The sequence below is a fragment of the Amblyomma maculatum genome, chromosome 1 (genome assembly GCF_055883805.1).
Source record: "Amblyomma maculatum isolate TAMU_Amacu chromosome 1, ASM5588380v1, whole genome shotgun sequence".
Taxonomy (NCBI): Eukaryota; Metazoa; Arthropoda; class Arachnida; order Ixodida; family Ixodidae; genus Amblyomma; species Amblyomma maculatum.
The window spans coordinates 330,491,663-330,515,242 of record NC_139344.1 but is presented as its reverse complement, the minus strand read 5'-3'; the positions used below and the strand labels follow the sequence as shown (position 1 = coordinate 330,515,242).

General features: G+C 44.6%; 1 protein-coding gene across 2 annotated transcripts; it reads left to right on the top strand.

The window, feature by feature from the left end:
* Window positions 1-219: 219 nt before the first annotated feature.
* On the top strand, window positions 220-23,354 carry LOC146207417 (cell adhesion molecule 3-like). Of its 2 annotated transcripts, XM_084587212.1 has the most exons (8): window positions 220-507; window positions 9,686-9,884; window positions 10,306-10,356; window positions 11,098-11,208; window positions 12,603-12,797; window positions 14,951-15,241; window positions 18,328-18,606; window positions 19,822-23,354. In XM_084587212.1, the coding sequence occupies exons 1-8, from the start codon at window positions 265-267 to the stop codon at window positions 19,914-19,916; spliced, it is 1,464 nt and encodes a 487-aa protein (XP_084443338.1). In that variant the 5' UTR covers window positions 220-264; the 3' UTR covers window positions 19,917-23,354. The 2 variants fall into 2 exon arrangements, with proteins under 2 accessions (XP_084443338.1, XP_084443345.1); XM_084587219.1 differs by lacking the exon at window positions 10,306-10,356.
* The last annotated feature ends 226 nt before the right edge of the window (window positions 23,355-23,580 follow it).

Below are 23,580 nucleotides of genomic sequence, written 5' to 3'. Positions count from 1 at the left end.
TTGCGGTAGACTTGAAATACTTTGAATTCTTTTTTATATTCTGATCGTGAGCACACGTGCATCAGGTGAACCTGTAGGAAACGCTGTTTTTATTTCTGAATGGACAATCTCGAAATAATGAGGTTGTGTGTAAATGAGAGTCATTCGATTCTGTGAAGCAACCATTAATGAGGATCTTTGTTACCGCACTTTAAAATTGTTTTCAAGAAATGTTTTTGATGAGCAAGTACTCTACGTCCGTAGTTGAATTTCTGCTCCTCACTGATGACGTCAGAGTCTCGTGAAAAAAGGGCGGGGAGGAATCGGTATGTGATGCCAGCCCGTTTCGTCATGGACACAATGGCAGGCGCTGCGAAGATCGTCGTGACCGAAGGACAGCGAGCCACGATGCACTGTCCGTCGGCGAGAGGAAAGCACGTGGTGCTGATCCAGTGGTTCAAAGAAGACGACCTGGGGCCGATATATGAATACCAGGTATTGCCGCACGTTGAGTGGACCAGATTTGAGGTAAGTGAAGCTTTGACGAGCAGAGCAGAAATTACTGCGAAATAGAAGAAATTAGAATAATGTTCTTGACTTGGCTCCCTCGCCGCAATATTACACGATCACGCTGGCATAGACGCAAGTGGTTATCAATTTTGTAAGCCCATAAAAAGCACTAATATCACCAGCATCTTGGTGTTACTATAACCAGAGCATTGCTCGTTTCCTTTTTCTTTAAGAAGAGGGGGGTGGGGGGGGGGGGGGCATGGACCAAGAAAAGAAAAGGAAAATGTCTCTTTCTTTCACAACCATATAATATATACAGCCATTTCACGGCGAGTTATGTTACTTCATATAGTGCGGGCTCAGCGCAATACTTAAAGCAGTATAGCCCTCTGCATCTGGTGGCCATGGGCGTGAGTAGATATTTTTGTGCCGTAACGCAGCATGTCTTTAAAACCTTCGCAATAACTGTGAGCTGACAGCTGAAAATTTCGAACTTCGGGTGATTACTACAACAAAGTTTTCGTATGAATCTCTAGGTCCTTAGTGGCCAAGGCTTTCCCTCTTGGAGCGGGTCTCCTCTGAAGTGTGTTCCTTGTCAAATTGTCTACGTCGTCTAGGACGCACCTTCTTCATTTTCTTCCTCGGCTTTTCTTGTGACGCGACGGTTAAAACCCAACAACTCATGTGTCGGTACGGAAGGTGCAAGCTGTGTATTTTGGTCCTTTTGCCAGAACGTCCTCGATGTCTTTTGGCACATTCACGTTGCCTAGAACGACTGGTCCACTCTTATTCCATTCATTCCTAGGATGTTTTACACCGCTGTGTAGGGTCTTATTCAAAACGCACCTCCATAATGCCTTCGTAGTCTGGGCCGTTTGTCTTCTTAAAGACTGCAGCTTCTTCTTAGCTAACCACTCCACGTCTTCATTGAAGCAAACAAAGTTTAACCAGTCATGCAACAATCGAACCTGCCTCCATATTTCTGCCCTTAAAACTTTACTAACTCGCCTTGCGTGGCCTAAAGAGGGTTGTACACATCCAAAGAGAGCCCTCATTTCCGCTGGTAAAAGTCCTTCCTTGAGACAAAACGCGATGTATCTTGCTCTGCAGCTGGAAAAGACGATGGCGCTCACGATCTTCAAACGGTCGGGCTTAACAAAAGGTGCAAAAAAGAAAGGGCCTACTGTAGAAGAAAGTTCGGTCAACAGTATCTTTTGCTGGGCTAGTTGGTGTGACATTGTGTTTAACCAAAGGAAAAAACAGCGCTGTTTTTTTTCTTTGGTTAAACACAATGTCACACCAACTAGCCCAGCAAGAGATACTGTTGGCGGAACTTCTACACGCCTTTATTTTCGGTCTGTTATTCTGGGCAGACTCGTCCGCCCGGGAGCCGCCCTCACCGCAGGCAATTTGATCTAGTTGCTAGCTGTTAGCGTAGAAAATGCTTTTAACCAGATTTTCAGGTCCTTCAAGCTTCAATTTTTTTCCTCTACAGCGCCATAAGTTGACGGCAGCCTATACTAGAGGCGTTAGGACAACCATTTCTGACTTCGCCACAGGTTGATGACCTGCGTGAGCGATGACGTGTTCGTCTTAAGGGGCAGCAGTGCGGACTTTGTGGATGAATCCAGATCTTCAGCAACAACCGGGTTACGGATCATGATAGGGGCGGTCGCTCAGCCCTGTGCTTTGTCCTCAAGCGACAACTCTCGCCCAGCTTGCATATTAGCTGCATCATATTGCGCTGACTGATAGGACGGTTGATGCTCGCGTGGTGTTATTTCAAAATGGGAATGGTCTCCATGTACAACGGGAAAAACCTTGGACTACTCATCGTCCCCTCTTTCGTTCACTGCCCTTGGCACCAGCGGTCTCGTCCAACCTTGCTACTCGAACCCCTGCCCGCCACCCACGGCTCACTCGCTCTTCTCTTTCAAACCTGAGTCAAAATAGCCTCGAAGAATGATTGGTTGAAGACTTTTAATAGTCAGTAATATTGGCAGGGATCATTTTCACTCACATTCTTGAGGCTCGATCCTTTTGTAGCCAGTTCGCGCGTGCACAAATAAGTTAGAAGTTTTTCTGCAATAAACAGAGTATCACATACGTTCCTAATCTCCGACTGCTACTGTTAGTACCGACCCGGGACTCACTGTTGCGCACGAATTAACGCAGGTCATTTGCACGTGTTGCTGAAATCTTACACTTTTTAGCTTTAATATTTACACTTTCGGGCGTCTTTGAATAAACATAAATTAGTTGAAGGAGCACCTCTTCACTGCTCCGGATTCTCCTGATGAGAATACCTGCATGATTTTTTTTACGCATTCATTCATGAGGTTAATGCCATGGCTGTATCCCGATTCTGTCTGTAATGCACAGCTGCACGCAGCAGCAATGCTTCATTCGACGTTTTTCGGATACTCCTTGTGGCATTAGCGTTGAAGCTACGTACTATAACCAGATGATGAGGTGGTATGGTTTTAGGCAATAACAAAAAATGAGCTAATTAGTCTTTACTAATTGAATTTAGCGAACTAAAAATACTGCAGAGCAGACAAGCGACTCTGGACAGCACTCAGCTGGCTTCCCTGAGCTTTTATTTTTGAGTATTTTTTGCAATGTTGCTTTATAACACGCACGCACGCACGCACGCACGCACACACACACACACACACACACACGCACGCACGCACACACGCACGCACGCACACACGCACGCACACACACACACACACACACACACACGCACGCACACACGCACACACGCACACACGCACGCACACACACACACACACACACACACACACACACACACACACACACACACACACACACACACACACACACACACACACACACACACACACACACACACACACACACACACACACACACACACACACACACACACACACACACACACACACACACACACACACACACACACACACACACACACACACACACACACACACACACACACACACACACACACACACACACACACACACACACACACACACACACACACACACACACACACACACACCCGGCGCAGTGGTTACGGCGCTCGACTACTGTTCCCAAGGACGCGGGATCGAATCCCGGCCTCGGCGGCAGCTTTTCGATGGAGGCGAAAAGCAAGGCGCCCGTGTGCTGTGCAATGTCAGTGCACGTTAAAGAACCCCAGGTGGTCGAAATTACCGGAGTCCTCCACTACGGCGTCTCTCATAGCCTGAGTCGCTTTGGGACGTTAAACCCCACAAACCAACCAACCAACACACACACACACACCACAAGCGCGCACGCGGGAGACATATAATGTCGCATTAACTTCAAGCATTGTGTTTAAGACTAAAGACACTTCGGAAGCAAACATCTCGAGTTACTAGGTTTGTATCTGGTTAATGTTTATCATTTGTGACTACTAAATATTTTAACCATTGGCTGCAAACACTAAGCCTCATGTGCAAAGTTGTAGAGTAGCATCAGAAACCTTCCAATAAATTGTTTTTCCATAGAATATATTCGCATGTTCTCTTTCCGCATTCCGAAGATAGCACGAGAAATATATTAAAAGAAAACGTGACTGGGCGCTCAAAAACGTGCGATGAATGAACAAAATGTGCTGCAGTGTGACAGCTATAGGCCAAAGTGAAGCAACAGGGCGTTGTGCCATTTGTAGATATTAGGTCCTTCGCTTCTGCTGCGTGGCTCCGGAAGTGATTGCTGCTCGCGGAGCGTTGCTGAAGCGATAAAGAGTCGAAGACTGCGAAAGAAAAGAAAAATAAACAGCTTTTAGATTCTGATTCAGAGAACAAACGCTCGGCCAGTAGCATCCATTTGCACCGTGATGCGATGAAAGCCGGAGGCCGAGACACCTGCTACTACCGGTGCCAAACTTTGTCACCTCTTTGTAGTCATAGTCGCACTGCAATAGACCTCGTTCATTCTTTGTACGTTTAAGAGCAGCACAATAGCGCCGTGACCCGAATTATTTTTTCTTTTATTGCGCGGATTTTCCTTTGAAGCATTGAGAAATGACCACGTGAGATATGCTGTGTAGGACCCTATTTATTGAGAGGTGCCCGAATGGGCTAATCCACTTTGCTAATGGATCACTTGGGACCAGCAGGCATTGCTTGTAAAGTCGGATAGGTAAACATAATCATGTAGGTGACATAAAATAGAAAAAACAGTTTGATTAACTCAAGGCGATTTCCAATATTCTGCCTCTGGTTCCATTCGCGTCCATTGTGCCTTTCATTTACAAAACCTTGCCTCAAGTTAAACAGAACAACCTCTGTGTGTTTTGCGTTATTAACAGTAGCCGGGCTTTTCATTTTCGAATTTGCATCTATTATGTGGAATATTTTACTGTTTGCTTCAGAAGGCAACCTATTCATCATTCTTTGGCGACTATTATCTTCTACATATCAATTTCAGGGTTTTTTTTTCTCTGATATAGATTATGTCCGTGCGGGGTCATAAGTGATAAAAAGTTAACAGGGCATTTTTTAATTATGGATCTCCTCACCCATAGCAGCAATTCTCCGCCGCGGAAGTCAGAACATTATATATTTGCGCATTATATGCATAATATGGCTTTGGTGGTTGCTTACCACGATTCCCAAATCGGTCAGCAGCGTATTTATACGACGTGGAAAAACCTTCACTACGGCATGACGCGGCCTAGGCCAATGGTATACATCTGAGCATTGATGTCACTATGCGACAGCTAACAGCACATCGCAAGAAGATGGAGCTTCCTGGTTTTAAACTAGCGCGGCTAAGTTCACAAATATATTCATATAAACTGAGAACTATTGCGCCCAATTCCAACTTCAGCGTTGTCCCAGCGCTTTTCGCTTTTCAGCGCTTCCTTAATTTTACTCCATTACCTCTGCCACTGGTCTGAGCAGACATGACGTCATGGCATATGTACTAAGAATAATGAACCTTTTCGGCAAAAACAAGAAAACTAATTTCAGGAAGCTCCTCTTGCGTACCTATTCTGGTTTCCTTTTCGTTTAAACCAGGAAGTCTTAAACCTAGTCAAGAAGCACAAGGACAGCTCGCATGGTTGGGATTTTTCCACTTACCTTTATATTGTTATTCTCGGGGCTTTACAGATAAAGGCAGCCCCAAAATGAGGGACAGAAGATAAAACAATCGAAATGTTTTTGAGTAAGCTAAACAAACCGTTACTTTCCATATCAAACGGTAAAGTGTCGTGGACTTTTTGATGACGATAAACTATATCTTAAGATTTTCATCTGTTAAACTTAAGCCAGAGGTTAATCATTTCGGCCAATCTTACCCTTTTCCTGTTAGAACTGTGAGAGATTGGAACAGTTTGCCATCAGGCAGTGTGTACATTCTGATTAACGATGCTTTTTACCATGCATTGAAATAATACGTAAAGTCAGAGTTAACATTTGTAGCCTGATGTAATACCCTACGGGCAATGTAGGTATCCAATACATAAATAATAAATAAACTTCTCTGCCTTTCCTGTCAATGAACCCGTCTATCTATCTCTTCTCAACTGTTATAAACAGTCTCCATAGACAGACTACAGGCAATGGTCCGCTGAAAGTTTAGTAGACAGAGGTTTAAGGTCTGCCCATAGATAGAGGTCTGCAGAAATACCAGGCTATCTGTATATTGAATGTCTACAGACAATTGATAGACAGGCGTATATTAGACAGCCTTTTGGCTATGCAAAATTTAAAGACACCCTCTACAAAACGGGCATGACTATAACGTTACCGAATGCCTTAGCCATTGCCTAGACGTGTGTCCTTAAGAATTTCAGTAGTTTTATTTATGTACTGTCCATAAACAGAAATGTGCTGAAAATGTATGGCCCTAATTCTATACAGTAGTCTATGACTGTATACGCAAACATTTATGTACAGTCTGTAGAGTGCAAGGAAATTTTGTGAGGGTAAAACCGTCACGCGCAAGAATGAGCGCAACCAATGCTAGGACTTCTTGCTTAACAATTGCTGGCAGTCCTTGGCCAGTTTCATGCCAGCATCATATTTTCAATTCCATTCTTAAAACGTCGGTTCTATTAAATTTACCTGGTGGTGTAACTTTGGCTAGCCCTGAAGGGAAGGGAAATTTAATGCACATGACTACGCTCATTGCCAAGCTTGGATTAAACACTGTGTTTCTCCAAACGTAAAGCCCGTTCTCCGGCACACCGCCTTTTCAGGGCCTCAATACAAAGTGCCTTCGTCGAAGGGTGTTCGTCGTCTATCTCGTGTGGTGTTGTAACCTTGGCAGGAGCCCGGGGGCTCCCATTCATACACATATCGCCCCTCTAGCACCCTCTACTTTCACGTCACACTGACGTCACCTCACGTGACCTTGACCTCGACAGTGGTTACGGGCCACATGGTGGCCTACGTGACTATGCCCCAAAGTCACATAGCGACCACCAAGTCACATGACCCTGACCTTGACACTGGTCCCAGACCACTTGTCCTACGTGACTCCACCAGGCTTAACACAAACGTTTGACCTCTAAATCTATTGAGCTTGACCTTGACAGTGGTCACGGGCCATTTTGTGGCCTACGTGACTATGCTCCGATGTAACATGGCGACCACCAAGAATAACACAAAAGTGTGACCTCTAGATATCCCTCCCGGCGGCAGGTCACGTGAACTTGACCTTGCCAGTGCTCACAACTATATTGTGGCCTACGTGACTATACCTAAATTCACATGGCGACCGCCAGGCTAACACAGAAGTTCGACCTCTAAATCTTCCTCAAGTGGAAAAGCGGCATAGCCCACGGCTCGATATACCTGGGTGGTGAAGCTTTCGCTCCAAAAGTAAACGGAACACAGACGTGAACGCGTGCCACGCCATATTGGAGACCTGTCTTTCCAGCGCTGCGCAAACCTCAGAGGCACAGCGGAGAACAACCGCGAACTTATCAAAATATGGCACTGAACATTTATATGCAGAGTGGTACAAGGGTTTGACTGCGTAGATCACAGCAGATTGTGGCAAGCTCTCCAAGAGATGGGAGTTCCAATTCAACTCATCTGTCTCCTCAGGAACCTGTATGAAGGGCAAGAGGCCACAGTCAGAACTGGGCATGGTCTTACTGATTGGTTTCCGATTGAGAAAGGAGTGAGGCAAGGCTGCATACTGTCACCCTGCCTATTTAACCTATATGCAGAGTGCATCATGAGGAAGGCCGGTCTGGACGAATCTTCAGCTGGAGTGAAGATTGCTGGAAAACGTATCAACAACCTTAGATATGCGGATGATACCACTTTAATGGCAGAAAGTGAAGCGGAACTCAAAAGACTTCTGATGCGCGTACAAGAGGAGAGTGAGAAGTTTGGGCTTAAACTGAACATTAAAAAGACAAAGATCATGGCGTCTTGCCCTATCAAGTCCTGGAGCATCAAGGGACAAGAAGTGGAAGCTGTGACAGATTTTCTCGTCTTGGGCTCCAAGATTACCTCGGAAGGAGACTGCAGCCATGAAATTAGGAGATGCCTGCTTCTGGGAAAGAGAGCAATGGTTAGCCTTGACCGCCTAGTAAAGAGCAGAGACATTAGTCTGCCAACCAAGATCCGTATAACTCGTGCTATGGTCTTTCCAGTTGTGATGTATGGATGCGAGAGTTGGACTGTGAAAAAGGCTGACCGCCGAAGAATTGACGCGTTTGAATTGTTGTGCTGGCGAAGACTCTTGAGAGTTCCTTGGACTGCCAGAAGATCAAATAAGTCAATATTGTCGACCATAAACCCTGACTGCTCATTGGAGGGTCAAATTCTAAAGTTAAAGCTCAGCTACTTTGGTCATCTGATGAGAAGAGAGGAGTCGCTGGAGAAAGATTTGATGTTGGGAAAGGTTGAGGGTCGCCGGAGAAGGGGTAGGCAGCGAACGCGATGGTTAGATGGGATCCTCGAGGCACTGCAGATGAAGTTATGTGATGTTAGGAAGATAGTGAGAGACCGGAAAGCGTGGCGTGACATGGTCAATAGGGTCACGAAGAGTCGGACACGACTGAACGACTGAACTGAACTGACAAGGGCAGAGGAGATGGAAAGGGGATGCACCATCGCAAACGTTTGCTCCCATCTTCAAACAAGCGCCTGGAGGCATTTGGTTTAATAGCAGTCACAGCAACACTAGCCGGAATAAATACAATGCAATAAAAATTTTCATCTGTGAGCGTCGCTAGTAATATATGAATCCTAGGAAGCGTCGAGTGGTTAAGAATGGGGGACATAGTTAAGGGTGCGATCTCTTGCACCATTTGTCAGGGAAAAATTGCGACGGATTGTGACACGCTCTCTATAAATGCAGATGTGCAATTAAAGCGTGCAGAAATACATCAATGAGAACGTTAAGTGAGGAGGAAATATCAGTAGGCAAACGCTGATTGTTGCAATTTTTTTGTATCGCTTAGTGTTTTTGAAATGAATAATATTTGGTTTGGGAACAACTTCCAGCGTTAAAAGCAGTTTTAAAAGCGCAAGACAAAATTATCCGGAAAGTGTGGCCCAGTCTAGCGCTGTTCCCTGTTTGTGAGGTGCGTCCTGCGCAAGTTCTTTAATCTTTCCTCTGATAATAATTTTTATTACAGTATTTTGAACCGGCCGGCTCTCTCCTCCTGCCGACATGAATGTGCTCCTCAGATGTTTTTAATGGTTTCCCTGAAAGGAGCTGCATCAATACTGAGGCTACATTTTCCTATTTACTCATAACACTTTTGTTCATGACTTAACAGTGTGCTTTTTAAAGCTCACATTGCCTGGCGCAGTCTTATTCTTTCTTTTAAAATCGCTATCAGACATTGATTACTTTTAATCCATTAATCAACGGTACGGAGCCAAGAAGCTCGTACTGCAGATGATGGAGGATAGTGCACAGTGCAGCACTGGAGTGCTTCCGTAATGTGTCAAGAACACATAGCGATGGATCCGGTTGTCTAGACAGCCCACCTTCTGCGCGTTCTACCGGCCGCGGACAGCAAGCACATCTTCCCTGCCCGAAATATTAAAGAGCTTCAGGATAACATTAGCGGATTACCAATTATAGAGCATGTGAACTAATCACTAATCAATATATCCATCTGTTTATCAATCGGCTAATCAATCACGTATTTGAGACGGTATTTGATCGGTATTTGAGACGATAATTCCGGCATGTGCAGAACGCTCACCGTAAGCCACCCCATCAGCATCGGCCTCGTCTGGACTGGCAGGGCAGAGCTTTCTTCCGAGGAGGTCACGAAGACAGCCCGGCGCTCACAGTAACGAAACTCGGCCCGCAGGACCAAGGGGTGTACATTTGTAAGACGACGTTCAAAGATGGCGCTTCCAGAAACCTGGCCACTTCTTTGCTTGTCCTCGGTATGTACACTTCCACTCAATTCAAAGTATATTTTTACTTTCCAACGGAATAACATTGATATCTCCAAAGACCTACAGCCATGGAGGGCGGAAAACAATGATGCGATATCACTGGAGTTCTCCACATCTCTAAACTCCAGCCACAGTAAGAAACCAAATTCTTTGATAAGTCGAGGTAGCGACTAAGTCATATCCGTCACATGACCACGAAGCACAAGTAGTGCAGCATAAAAAGGAGTCAAATTAAAAAGTGGACCCTTTCCCTGCCTGAGAAATTTGGTGTTTTGCCTAAAACGCCCATGGTTGTCGAGGGTAGTGGCGAAGAATGCTGCAACAAAACTCATGCACACACAATGCAACTGACTAATTGTACAGCACTCCCTCCTAAGAAGTGTTAAGCGGCCTCATCCACTTTTTTCAGAACTGAAGAGAAAAGGAGAAGCATTCAACTGCAGGCTAAATTCAAATTTAAGTACGTATTAATGAAAATATTACTTTTGAAGAATATTTTTTTGCAAGGAATTAATTTTCATTATGAAGAAGCCTTGGAATTTACAAACGTGGATGATTGGGTTGGTTGGTAATTCACGAGAGCTAAAATGCAGCCATAGCGCAACTTGTAGACGGGAATGAAGAAAAGACAGCACACCACCGCACTGGCATTTGGCAGTAACACTGCTGTATCTCCAGAGCACGAAGTGATATGAACTCTGCGCATGCTTTTATGGGAACAAAAAGCGTCATTTACGAGGCCGCTTGAATTATGTGAGCCTACCAACAGACCTAAGGCCTGTTAAATGAAGCATATCGCAAATATTGCAAGTTGCCAATACCACCGCGACAGCAATAACATGTTTAAGCGCTGTCCTGTTTATTTGTGACGGGGTTTGCCTGCAGAATAGCTTTTCTACTGGAGCTCCGCTTACATCCCATACACGTTGTCTTGGTATGCTTTTTTTCTTCTGCCGCTAAATATTGTCTGTTTATAGCTCTTGAATTTACTTAAATTATTATGGAGCTAAAATTGGACGAAGGAGATAGTGAATAAATGAATGGGGGAAGGAAAAGAGAAACGCTAAAATGAATAACGCACTTTGTAGTGTCATTCATTCGGAGGTTGCTGCCTACGGGAGTGAAACTGAACCAATATTGCGATGTCGTAGCCGGCAGTGACTGTTGTCAATAACTGTTTGCATTCTCTTCCAACCACAAGGCTCCACGAACCAACCAGTCATGTCCGACGAGAAAGGGCGAGAACTTGATGCTGTTGCCGGACCTTACATGGAGGGAGACTCGCTAATACTCACTTGCGAAGCCAACGCAGGTAACAACATAAGCATTCTCATGCACGTTATTTGTGATTTCAATGGACTTACCTGACCTAGCATATAAAGTCAGAAAGGCTTCGTGCTAATGGTGGGGATGATGGTGAAACCTTAATCACCAACAGATACAGGATAGGCGCCAACCTATCCTTGGAAAAAAAATTAAATGCCAGTCAGTTAATCCTATACCCCAAGGGAAACTGTACTGCTACAAAACAAAACTCTCAGAAGTTTGCGATTTCAATAGAAATCCATTATATTGCGGAAATTAAACCTGGAACCGCCACCAGACTTAAGCAGTTGCTCTATCAGCTGAGTTATCCGGAGTGGATAAGAGATTGCAGATAAAAGCCGAATTGATTAACAACTGGAAGTGCGAGTTGCGATAGACCACTGTATTAGGGAAACCATCTATGGTCAAGTAGATTTCGTAAAGACAGTAGTTAGATGGTTGTCGTGGGCTCATTCCTCAGACCATGGAGAATTTTTATCCAACTGAGGAGCCACAGAGAAAGCAGTACAGCTTTCGCTTCTAGTTGTGTGGTGCGTTCGGGCAGGTGTTATTGAGGAATTAATTACTATCAAACTAAATCATATTTCAGCATCGGGCTTTGCCCCCAATGCTTTGGAGTGAAGGGAAACGTTTTGCGAAGGTTGGAAACTTCTAAATACGAGAAATGTTTCTTTTTTTGGCTGCTGGATTTAGTGGTATTAGACTGTCACTAATAATGATGTGACTGTTTCAAATTGACAGTAGCGCACAAATAACTCGTAAGCTTCTTCCAAACGTTCCAAACTCGGAAACGATACATAACTGATATTGAGAAGGAAATTGTGGTAGTATTACAGATTTGAGGTGAAAAAAAAATGAAAATAAAATAAAAGCGTTCATACTGGCATCACGAGACATCCCTGAAGCGAGGTGTAGATTAGTGTAAATATGATGTCATCTTGATAAATGCTTTCAGTATTGGCAGCTATGAAGTCCTCTCGGCATTTGATTATCAATCCAGCTGAGAGCCAAGTAACTCCGTGAAGCGTCAGCAGGCAACTTCAGGTTCCATTCTTTTTCGCTTAAAAAGAGCATACAGGCCTACTAAAATGCAGATAAAATAAGATGCACTGTTACAGTGTTGAGATGGCATGTTCACGGACAGTTCCACTCGCTGAGGTACGCTAATTATTGTAATGATTTACCCCCGTTGTCTTTGCAGCATAATGAAATATAAGCTCACCCTCCGTCGCTCTAGCCATTGTCGCAGTCATGACGTGAGAACTCGAACATCATTATGAATTAATTAGGCGAATGGTGGTCTTAGAGGCCCTGGCCCAGGCTGCTGCAGAGGCACGTTTCATCGTGGCTCTCTCTAATCAGGTTCCAATTGAATTACAGAGTTCCGGCTGACGTGGTACTGGAACTCGGCACCGACCGTTGGAAAAGGCCACAGGGAAGCCAGCAGTGTGCTTGCCCGCTCGAAACTAACTCGGCATAATTTATCGCGGAAAGACCGCGGTGCTTTGATCGCCTGCGTCGCCACCAACGCTCTGGGCGCGACTCTGAACACGACCGTCAAGCTGGACCTCTGGAGTAAGTTGCTGTTTGTATACGCATTGTATTATCTGCTTGTGGATGACTGAAACCCTACGAGCTGCCGTGTGCACGAAAAGCGCTATTCTGATGTTGCAATGAAATTTAGCTGTCAGCTTTGGTAAAACATAGTTCAGGTTTTGGCCGAGCGGAGCGTTCACTTTAGAGGGCATCGGCCGGAAAAGGAGAAACAAAGCATGTAGGTTTTCTTTAATTTCTTTCCCAGGCAAAGCACGGGCTGACAGTTCTGCGCAGCAATAAGGTGCCGTGCGTCCGGATGGTACAAATGCATTATGCAAACGATATTTCGAATTAAATATTCGTCATCATCAGCCTGACTATACCCACCGCAAGGCGAAGGTCTCTCCCATATTACTCCAATTAACCTGTCCCTGTGCTAGCTGCATCCACCTGACCCCTGCGAACTTCTTAACCTCATCCGCCCACCTAACCTTCTGCCGCCCCCTGCTATGCTTTCCTTCCCTTGGAATCTAGTTTGTTACCCTAAGCGACCATCGGTTGTCCTCCTCTGCGCACTACATGCCTTGCCCGTGTCCTTTCTTCTTGATTTCCACTAGAATTTCATTTACTCCAGCTATTTCTCTGACCCACTCTGCATGCTTCCTATTTGTTAGCATTAAACCTATGATTTTTGCGCTCCATAGCCCTTTGTGCTGTCCTCAACTTAAGTAAAACCCTTTTTGTTATCCTCCACGTTTCAGCCCCATAGGTGCGTACAGGTAAGATACAACTGTTGTGTACTTTTCTGGGCGATATGGTTAAGCTGCTCATCATAATCTGCGAGTATTTGCCAAATGCATTTCATCCTACTCTTATTTTCTTAATTATTTCTCTTTCCTGATCTGGATCTGCGGTTACTACCTGTCCTATTTAGATATATTCACCCACAACTTCCGGTACTTCTCTTCCTAGTGCTAACGGCTTTTCACTCCCTAGGCTGTTGGACATTACCTTAGTCTTCTGTATATTAATTTTTAGGCCTGCGTTTCTCATTTTCCTGTCTAGGTCATCAATCAATCATTGCAATTCATGCCCTGAGTTACTTAGAAAGTCAATCTCATCAGTGAATCGCAGATTATTGAGGTATTCCCCATCGACACTCATCCCTAACTGCTCCAATTTCAAGTCCCTGCATACTTCTTAGGAAGCTGCGAATAACACTGGGAAGATCGTGTCTCCTTGCCTAATACATTTCTTTATAGGAATTTGTTACTTTCTTTATGCAGAACAATGGTTGCAGTGCAGCCACTATATATATCTTCCAGTACTTTCACGCACGGCTCGTTCACACCCTGATTTCGCAATTCCTGCATGACAGCCGATGTTTCTACTGAGTAAAATGCTTTTTCATAATCAATGAATGCTATGTATAAGGGCTGGTTATATTCTGAACATTCTTATATCACCTGGTTTATGGTATGGATATGATTGATAGTAGAGTACCTTTTCTGAAAGCCGCTTTATTTTTGCTTGATAGAAGCCTAAGATTGTCCTGATTATTTAGCGATTACCTTAGTAAACACCCTATATGTAACAGATAATAAGCTGATTAGTGTGTTATTTTTGAAGTCCTTAGCTTCCCCTTTCTTTTTAACTAAGATAACTTTAGCGGTCTGCTATGACTCAGTACCATCGATGACGTCAGGCATTGCGTGTAAACGGTGGGCAATTTCTGTTGCTTTGCAGAATATATTTTACATGGTATTGTTTCATGCCTGCTTATGCATTGCACAAAACTGGCATGCTTTGTAATTACATATACAGCCAGTGTGGACTAAACCTTCTTCCCTGATTACTCTTCGTCACCTTTGTGCACGTGTTTAGCAACACAATTCCTTTCCGTCAAATTTTAACCATCAAAACATATAGATAAGTTGAAATGTTTTCTCAGCTTATAGCCCGGGCCATCAAGGACCGGATTTTTACTGGGCTAGTTTGATTTTTACCGGATGTGCACTGAACGGATTTCGTCACTGTTCCCGGTGGGAATGTAATGTATAGTGCACAATAGCTGCTATCCACAGACCTTTTACACGATATGTGTTCTTTTCAGGAAACACATGCTGATCGATTAATTAATAAAAGTAAGAGATTTGAGGTATGCGCAACAACATTGGCATCTCTTATTCCAGCGCCCGCGTCATCAGTACGCATCGGTGCTCGGCCATTCAAGGACGGCGTCCCTGCCAGCGTTGAGTGCGAGGTCGTGGGTTCAAGACCGGCACCGCTCGTCACGTGGTACGTCGGCAGCGAGGGTCCTTTAGACGCTACTTTCACCCACGTGCAAGAAGATGCCGACGTGGCCACCAGTGTCCTCACCCTGACTGTGTTCACCAGAGACCGTGGCAAACCGATCACCTGCGTCGTCGCCCATCCGGTTACCGAGGACCGGCTGAATGCCAGCTTCCTCATCGACGTGCATTGTGAGACTACACCGGTTGCGTGAATTGTTATAAAAATAAATGGCGATACTGGTACAGCTCTGTTATCGCGCGAAGAGCTTCATGTAACCCACGTTTGAGACGACATTGTTCAGCTCAGCTTCCTTCGCTCTTCTTAGTACAGTTTCCTAACATCACCGGAATTATGAAATATCATTTGTACACTTGAATAATGGTCAAAAGGAGCTAAACATATATTGGCCCCCACGCAAAATAAATGCGAACGCGAACGGTTCATCAGAAAAGGGAAGTGGCCGAGACCGAGATTGGAGGTACGAACCTCGGCTGCAGCTGCAAGAATTCAATGAAGGCTCCCATTACCGCGTTTTCTCCCTTCTGTATCCTTTTACTTCGTTCCTAATCCGTATTGTCACGGCGCACGTCGGTCGGTTGGCTGCGTGCGGAAATCACAGCCCATTTCATTGCTGCATAAAAAAAAAAATTGCACGTACATTTGCTTACGTACTCAGAAGCGGCAAAAAGCGTTGGCCATGGCGGATTCCTTACGCAAAATTTGCTTGATGCTAATGGCTCCTATACAAATTGGCGGCCCATTTAAGCTGCGTCTTTAAGGTCATGGAGTGAGAGCGTTAATAGCTCCGGTTTCGGCTGTCTTGCTACTCGTTTAATTACTGATCCCTTAACTAGTGCCCCTTATATCCTATTCATACCCATCAGCGTAAACTCGTAATCTACAACGTTATGTAAAAACTGTGAGATAACTGCGGCGCCCGTATTGGAGCACCCGCATTGGGGGCAAGAGGACACTGAAGAAGAGGCTTCTTGTTTGTGACATTAAACTATGACGTAGCACCCCATGGACGTTGTGTACCACGTGACTCCCTTGGGACGTCGACATTACCCCCTTGGCTATTTCGATGCCTGATTGACTTCATTGTCTCCAATTAACGAACTAATTGTTCCCCCTAAACCAAATTCTTCCCAGCGAGATTTTTTCATCGTCTATTTAGTCCAGCCATTCTTTTCTTATAACTCGTTTCGCTCAAGCCTAACCTTGCCGACCAACATCTGGTGGCACGACCTTGAAAACTTACCCAACGTCTGATTGAGTTAATTGGCTCTGCTTAAGTAATTATTCTACATGCAACAAATTTTTCCCCAACGAGATTTTTCCGTCATCTATTTATTGCAATCATTCGTTTTATTATCACTCGCTTCGGACGATCGTAATCCCGCCGACAAAGTTCTAGTGACACGCACTCGACAAACCAATGTACCCACTTAATGCTTACTCATTAATATACCACCCGAAATAGATACAAATTCTTGCTTAATCAGGCCGTACGGAAGTGCTTGCGTGGCCTATGGGTAGCATATCCGACTCGGAATGAAAACGTCTCGGCGGTTTCAATGCCCTCAGCCTCCCACCTTAAAGGAGCTGCCTGAGTTGGCGACTCCTGCCAAGAGGCATATGTCATGCAGTGTTGCGATGTCACACAAGGTGCCTACTAAAAGAGGGCTCCGCCATATCACCTGCAGACTAGCGCCAGCCATAGGCATGCTCTAGGCTTTTTGCTTACAAAGGAAACAGCGTAAAAAACGCAAACGCAAAATTTTCTGCAGAACGATTTTTAGACGCCATTGTGTTATTCCAGTTTTTTTTACACATGGGATGAAACGATGCATAGGCTGCGAAAATAGTGTCTCTGAACGTCTATATCACTCCACCAATATTACGAGTATACACCTGCCCAATCCTTTAATAGTACTGAGCGAGCGTCGAATTCAAGGCGGAAGTGGTGCAAAGGCTGGGCCCAAAGGTGGTTTAGCGCGATTTCAGTATAACCACGCCTGGGGGGGGGGGGGGGGGGGGGGGGGGGGGGGGGCAAAACAGTAAAATAAAAAAAATAAAACTACTAATTGGAATGCGATCCGCAAAAAAAAAAACAGAAAAAAACAACAGGAAAATATAAAATAGCTGCATTTTTTATTCATACAAATCAACTTTATTAACGTGTTATGCTAAATTCACAATTTTATTGCAATACGCTTATCGCGCTCCCTGCTTATAACTACGTTTGAACTACCAGCGTGACATTGCAGGCTTTATTGCAGTACTTGCGAAGCAGGCAAAGAAGCAGTTTCTTATCGCTACGTCACACCATCTCCGCTGGTGTTTTCGCGAAAGATGCGAAGTTAGCTCACTTGACACAAAATGTGTCGGTTGCGATGCTTCCTTCCTCCGAGCTAGTTTCTTCTCAGCCATTGCTGTTTGGTAAGATGCTTGCCAGTTTTGCTAGGAGACTGTTTTCTCTATCTGCATGCGCACAGCGCGAAGTGTTGCGGCGTTGAGACACGTTTTTCGTTTCTTTCAATGCGTTTGGCGCTTATAAAACTTACGCTCGCGGCATGCGAAGAGCTGATGCACCGATGTGACAGTACTCTATGAGTACTTTGATTTGGGCGAGTTGGTTCACTATGTTCGAAACAGAAAAACGGTGCGAACGAAACAAGGACAAGGAGGGACGTAACCTGTTGCATTACTTAGGTATGCGCATTGGTCCCTGACATGTATTGTTGACATTGGCTTTGCGAGTGAAACATGAATAGCGTTTATACCTGCAGTAGGTAGTTGCTGGCAATTGACACGGCCGGGAACTGACTGGTTAGCGGGTTGTGTCACGTCACGCCACCGGATAACATGGGCAAGTTGAGAGGAGCTTAACGAAGGATAAACTTGGCCAGCGCCATCCCACGGCATAGTTAAACCGAGGCCTTATATCTATTTATGATGGCCCTTCATGTGCTGACGTAGATAGTCTGTATGCTAATTAGTATGTGCGGGACAATAGAGACACAAATTAAGGGATTAATGTGTCAGCGTGCGGCGAAATGCACATATGCGAATGAGCGGTCCACAAGACGAATAACAGAAGGGCGCCATAACGTTGGAGCGCAATACTATTAAAAACGGAGCTTGTGTGGCTTCTGTTCTAAACGGATAAATCAGAACAGCAGCGATGTAATTGTCTTCTGTGAAGTGTAGCGTGGAACTTTCCTTCATGCAGATCACCCTTGCAACTAAGAAACTTGTGTCACTTTCGCAGACAAGCCTTCTCTCCGACTGGTTGCCAACGCGACGAGCGTAGACATCGGAGGGGACCTGTTTCTGGAGTGCGAAGTAGATGCCAATCCTCCGGCCCGGGAAATGAGCTGGCACTTGGACGGACGCCTGTTCAGCATCGCCGAAGCTCCGGACGCTGTCAGGAGCGTTGTTCCCTTCATAAGGGAGCGGCTGGGCCGTTTCGATGCGGGCAACTACCAGTGCCGAGCCTGGAACAGCTGTGGAGCCGCAGTCAGCAACCCCGTAGCCATCACTCTCATAGGTATCCACAGGGAAGAATGCTATTTGTGAATTGCTAGGCAAGACTAAACACAGCGCAGAGTAGCGGCTGTATAGCCTCAGTAAAAAGTGTCTAGGCAACAAGGCTTGCCTTCGGGTCGTGAAATGGATTAAGAATTGAACCTGCACTCATTTCTAATGGGAATGGTACCCAGCTGAAAGCACAAGTGGTTAGGATGAGGCAATGAGACACGCGTTCTCCGAGTACAATATACTTATGCTTAATAGAGAATGATGTTTAACAAGCACTACCTGAAACTACTCTTCAGTGTTGGCGCTATGTAGGTTCGTTTTTGAGGTATTCTGATTTCAGAGGTGCCAAATACTGGAACTTGCGAACATTGTTTAAGTTGTTCTTTGATAGACTCAGTAATACGCGCGCTGTCGACAGATTTTGTACGCAAAATATTAACTGAGGAACATTGTGAACTAAATTTTAAAGGCCAGAAACGTGCTGTCTGTGTGTAAAAAATACATTTCGAGGCATTCCCGCGTCATCTGCGCGGTCAGCTGGTCTAGAAACAGCCAAGAGAGGCACATAGCGCAACTTATATTGTGAAAGAAGCTAACCATTAGACGCATGAACAGATATGTTAATAATAACTGAGCTGTCACAGGGAAAATATGCAAAGGTGGGGCCATTAAAGAAAAATACTATGGGTAGAGTAAAGCCTTTGGGAAAATCTGCTCGATGGTGGCACGTTTGCAAGTTGTGAGACTTCTAATCTGTAGTTGGTGCCAGAAACACACAAAAAAAGCAAGAAAATCTTTTAAGAAATTTTTAATGTGCCGCCAACAAAGCAAAAACAACGTCTTTTAATACTACTACATTGACTGAATTGAATAGTGACTAAATTTTCTAAATCATAGATCGTCATAGAAAATTAATAATCAACCGTACTCTTGCCTAACACCACATACACAGTACGTTACAATCACTAATTTCACGTAGCTTTTCCTGACGAGACACTCTCCGCGTTGACTTTTATTTTCTTCACCTACTGAATGTAAAATATGGGCACGTTAATGCCCTTGCCCTTTATAATTTATCTTACTAATGAATATCTCACACCCCATGAAGAATATTTAAACAAATATTCTAAAAAAGCGCAAAACAACGCAAAGCGGGTGCTAAAATATGGAGCTACAAAAAACAAAGCAGGGAAATATTAACATTTGTACAACGTGTTTATTGCAGGAGCCGACGGCCTATCTTCGCTACTGACAGCTGACTTTCAAGTGATTGCCCTTTCTGCGCTGGCATCTATCACATCTCAGGCCCACGGCTTCTGAGAGAGATCCACGTGTGTAGAAAGTGATCATGCACGAAAATCTCGCATTTTAGTACTTGTCTAGGTGTTCACTCAAAACGAGATGACTTTGTGCGGTATGATATCGAGGCCGTGTTTAACTGATTAAAAATAACAACAAATGCCACTACGCGAGCAAACACGACGCTGTATCGTTGTCATATACCTCAAGCAACACTATTAATTCGGGGGTTCGGGGCGCAACAAAAAAGACAACAGGTTAGCAAAAAATAAAAATAAAGGCGCAAAAGTGACCAGCTTTTAGTTCCAGTCTCTCAGCGTCATAATAAGTGCACTATTGCGGAAGCAATTTTCCACGTCACGACATTATTGCAAGCGTTATCTACTTGTAACGAGCTCTTTGGAGCGCCTTATAAAAGAATGTCCTGCCCACGTTTCGAGACGGGAGCTCAGGTACGAAGAGGCTCAATGTGACGTTGGTTTGGCGCCGCCGTGTTGTTTTGTAATAAGGGACAGAAGATGGCGAAGGGTCGGTGGAGAACGAATCGACGTACACAGAGTCGGGATATGGTAGAAATTCGGCCTTTGGATTCCACCGATTCGGTACGTCTGTGGACGTCACAGCCCCCAAAAGCTCCAAATCGTTCCGAAATCCCTCGTCTGTGGATTGTGCTCGGGCTCCGGCAGAGTCTGAACGAATTGAAGTCAATGATAATGACTTCATCCAAATTGCGGTTGCAGGTTTCATTCCTGCATCTGAAGAGTTGCTCTTGATTGGAGCTAGCAGAGGTTCTGACGTCACAACAGTCTCTGAAGTTTGGGAGCCAGAGCTCGGTATGTATAAGGCACGGCTATCTAATTCTTTCAAAAATATGATGCTCGAATCTGAGCCCAAGTAATTCGCCCCGCCGACATCAATCGGCAGAGGCATATCGAAGTGTCGGTTGCTGGTCGTCTTCGTGGCAGTTTCTTGAGAAGTAGGGTTTCGTTCGCTTCTATGAGCCTGAAGGGCAAAATGCTCGTTAAAATAACCAAGTAAGGGGGGAGGGGAATGGTTATGCATGACTGTTACTTTTGTTCCAGTTGGAAACTGGACACCAGTCAGCCAGTCAAAAACATAGCCGACTGTGTTGAATTCGGCTATTGGCGCTGAGAATTCGCGAAGCCCGTCATTAACGCCGACTTCTCTGAACGTTTCTCCGGTATCGACGAATGCGTCGGGTGTCAGAGTGTTATCGCCGGTAACTGCTTCACGCTCTTGAAACTTGTTGTTGCCTGAAGTGTTTGCATTTAGGAGGTAAACTGGCTTTTCCGTGAATCCGAGGAATCCTGGAGAGGAAAACAAAAATATACGAGTCAATATGTGGCTTTTCTCTCTCATAAGGAAATACCCAAGTCAATAACAAAACCAAAAGAAGATTGAAAGAAGCCCTCTTAGTTATAAACTCACCCATATAGACCAACAATGATCTGTGACGTAAGCAATATGAGGTGGCGCTGCTGCCGTCACACTGGGCCGACTGGAGGTGAAAACAAAGCTTAGCGCCCATAGGAATGCATGGAACTAAAAGGTTTCAGAGCAGTTATCTAATTTCATAGCGCGCCTATGATATTGTCTTTTGGTACAGACTAACCACAAACATCGTAGAATAGATTGATAAAGTATCAAATTTCATTAAAGAAGCAGATTATGTTTAAAACACCGTGAATCGTAGGCAGGTACCAGTCGGGGTTACGACCCATAGATACACATGCAAGGAAAACTTACAAAAATCATTTTTCGTTTTCGGAGAGCACTAATAAACGAGGACGATGGTTAAAAGTGGGCTAGTGTTCAAAATAAAACATATGACAAAGTATGTTACGTCATTTCAAAGTCAGTCTGTTTTCAAATTGCCTCGATATATGCGTGTTGTAAAGTCTGAAACATGTACGAAAAGTTCTTTATCCGCTGGGTGCTTCTCGCAATCGCGACAGTTTGGCTTGTCCGATATGCTGCAGCGCACATCTCCTCTTAAATACTGCCACTCAAATAATACAGCCTTTTAAGCTGAAGGCAGTCCTCACTCAGCGCGATAAGCGAACCGCGCGCAACAGCAGGCGACCAAAATCCCCCGTCTGCGAACACAAGTAGCGGACGCCGGCGTCGTCTGCGCCTTGTGCCTGTGCTCGAATAGAGCGCCTTCTGCGCCGCCGTCTGTTAAGGTGGGCCGTTCTCATTCGTTCGCTTGCCATGACGCTTCAGAAGTACTTTTTGTTGAGGCTGCATAACCTGAGTGACCGGTATCAGTAACCAGATTGAGTGCATGCGGCAGCAATCAAACTACACGAGAAACTCGCGCGATTCGGAGAAACACCTAGCGGATAGCAAGCCCATCGGCGAAATGTATTGTCTACACAACACATTATTAGCGGTGTTTGAAAAATGGATTGCCTCCTGCAAAATGTGGCATACTTTGTCGCACACTCCAAAGCACTCACCAACGTTTAACGACAAGCTGTCTATGTTGGTACTCTGCGAAACACGAAGATATTTCGGTAAGTTGTGTTTACATGTTTCTATGGGTCGCCGTCTCAACTCGCACCCTCATAAGTTTCACGGTGTTTAAAATATACTTCTCCTCTGAAATGGCGTTTCATACTTTCACAATATCTTCTAGGGCGTTAATGATTGCTCTGTGCGAAAAAAAAAAAAAAAAACATTATTGATGTCTTGTGAAATCTGAAAACTGCTTTGTAAAATTTCGCTTCCATGTATTTTCATGGGCGCTAAGCCGACTTCTTGTCCCCAGTCTGCTGCGGTGTCGCGTGTGCCCCTTTTGTTTGTAAACACGGTGCTGGTACAGTGAGTCCCGCCAGACTAGCTACAATACTATTACTCCAAGTCCAGATTCAATGACTGATAATATAAATTCGTGTGACCGGCGTTATTTTGAAAGTGTGTGATTTTACTGCTGGAACAAAACAAAACTAAGTATAAGCAAATTGCTTTCCGAAAAGAGGCTGTGAGAGGTGATGTGCAAATAAAGAAGTCAAGCGAATTGCTTTTGGAAAAGAGGCTATGAGAAGCGTGGAAACATTTTGCAGTTATCCTAAGCTTCTTACAGGGATATGTTGAATGATTAAATGACACTGTCTATGATCAAGAGTACCAAGCACTTGCACGTTCCTTATTGGTTTAATACAAGTCATTCTTGTCTTCGAAAGATTTTCAAGCCACGCATGCACATGACCATACTAAATTCTGAAAAGTACTAAGTACTCATAATTTCTCAGTATTCTCAGTAATTTCTCAGTAATAAGTATTCAGTAATTTCTCAGTACTAAGTTACAAGCTCACAAATTATACAATGAAAATTGATTTACACAGTTTCAAACCTCTCCTTTATTAAGACGTATGGAAAGTAGTTGCTGTCTAATAGGTGTGTGTAAAAATGCGGAAATAAAAACAAAATGAAAGAATGGGGAACGTTGTGGATCTCGTTATTTTCTACCCTGTTAATCTTTATTAACCCGGTGGCACAGTAAGTTTTGATAACAATTGGTTGACAGGAAAGGAAAGGCGCAGTATCTGTCACACTTGCTCTGTGGACACCTGAACCGCGCCGTAAAGAAAGGGATGGAGGTAGGAGTGAAAGTGGAAAGAGAGAAAAGGGAGCCGTAGTGGAGGGGTGCGGAGTAATTTC

What these genes read in the sequence shown, in the direction of transcription:
- LOC146207417 (XM_084587212.1), top strand. Translation starts at nt 265, where the DNA reads ATGACGTCAGAGTCTCGTGAAAAAAGGGCGGGGAGGAATCGGTATGTG. An exon ending in CACTTCTTTGCTTGTCCTCG is followed by an intron (nt 9,885 to 10,305) that starts GTATGTACACTT and finishes CACTTTTTTCAG; the next exon opens with AACTGAAGAGAAAAGGAGAA. An exon ending in CAGGCTAAATTCAAATTTAA is followed by an intron (nt 10,357 to 11,097) that starts GTACGTATTAAT and finishes TCCAACCACAAG; the next exon opens with GCTCCACGAACCAACCAGTC.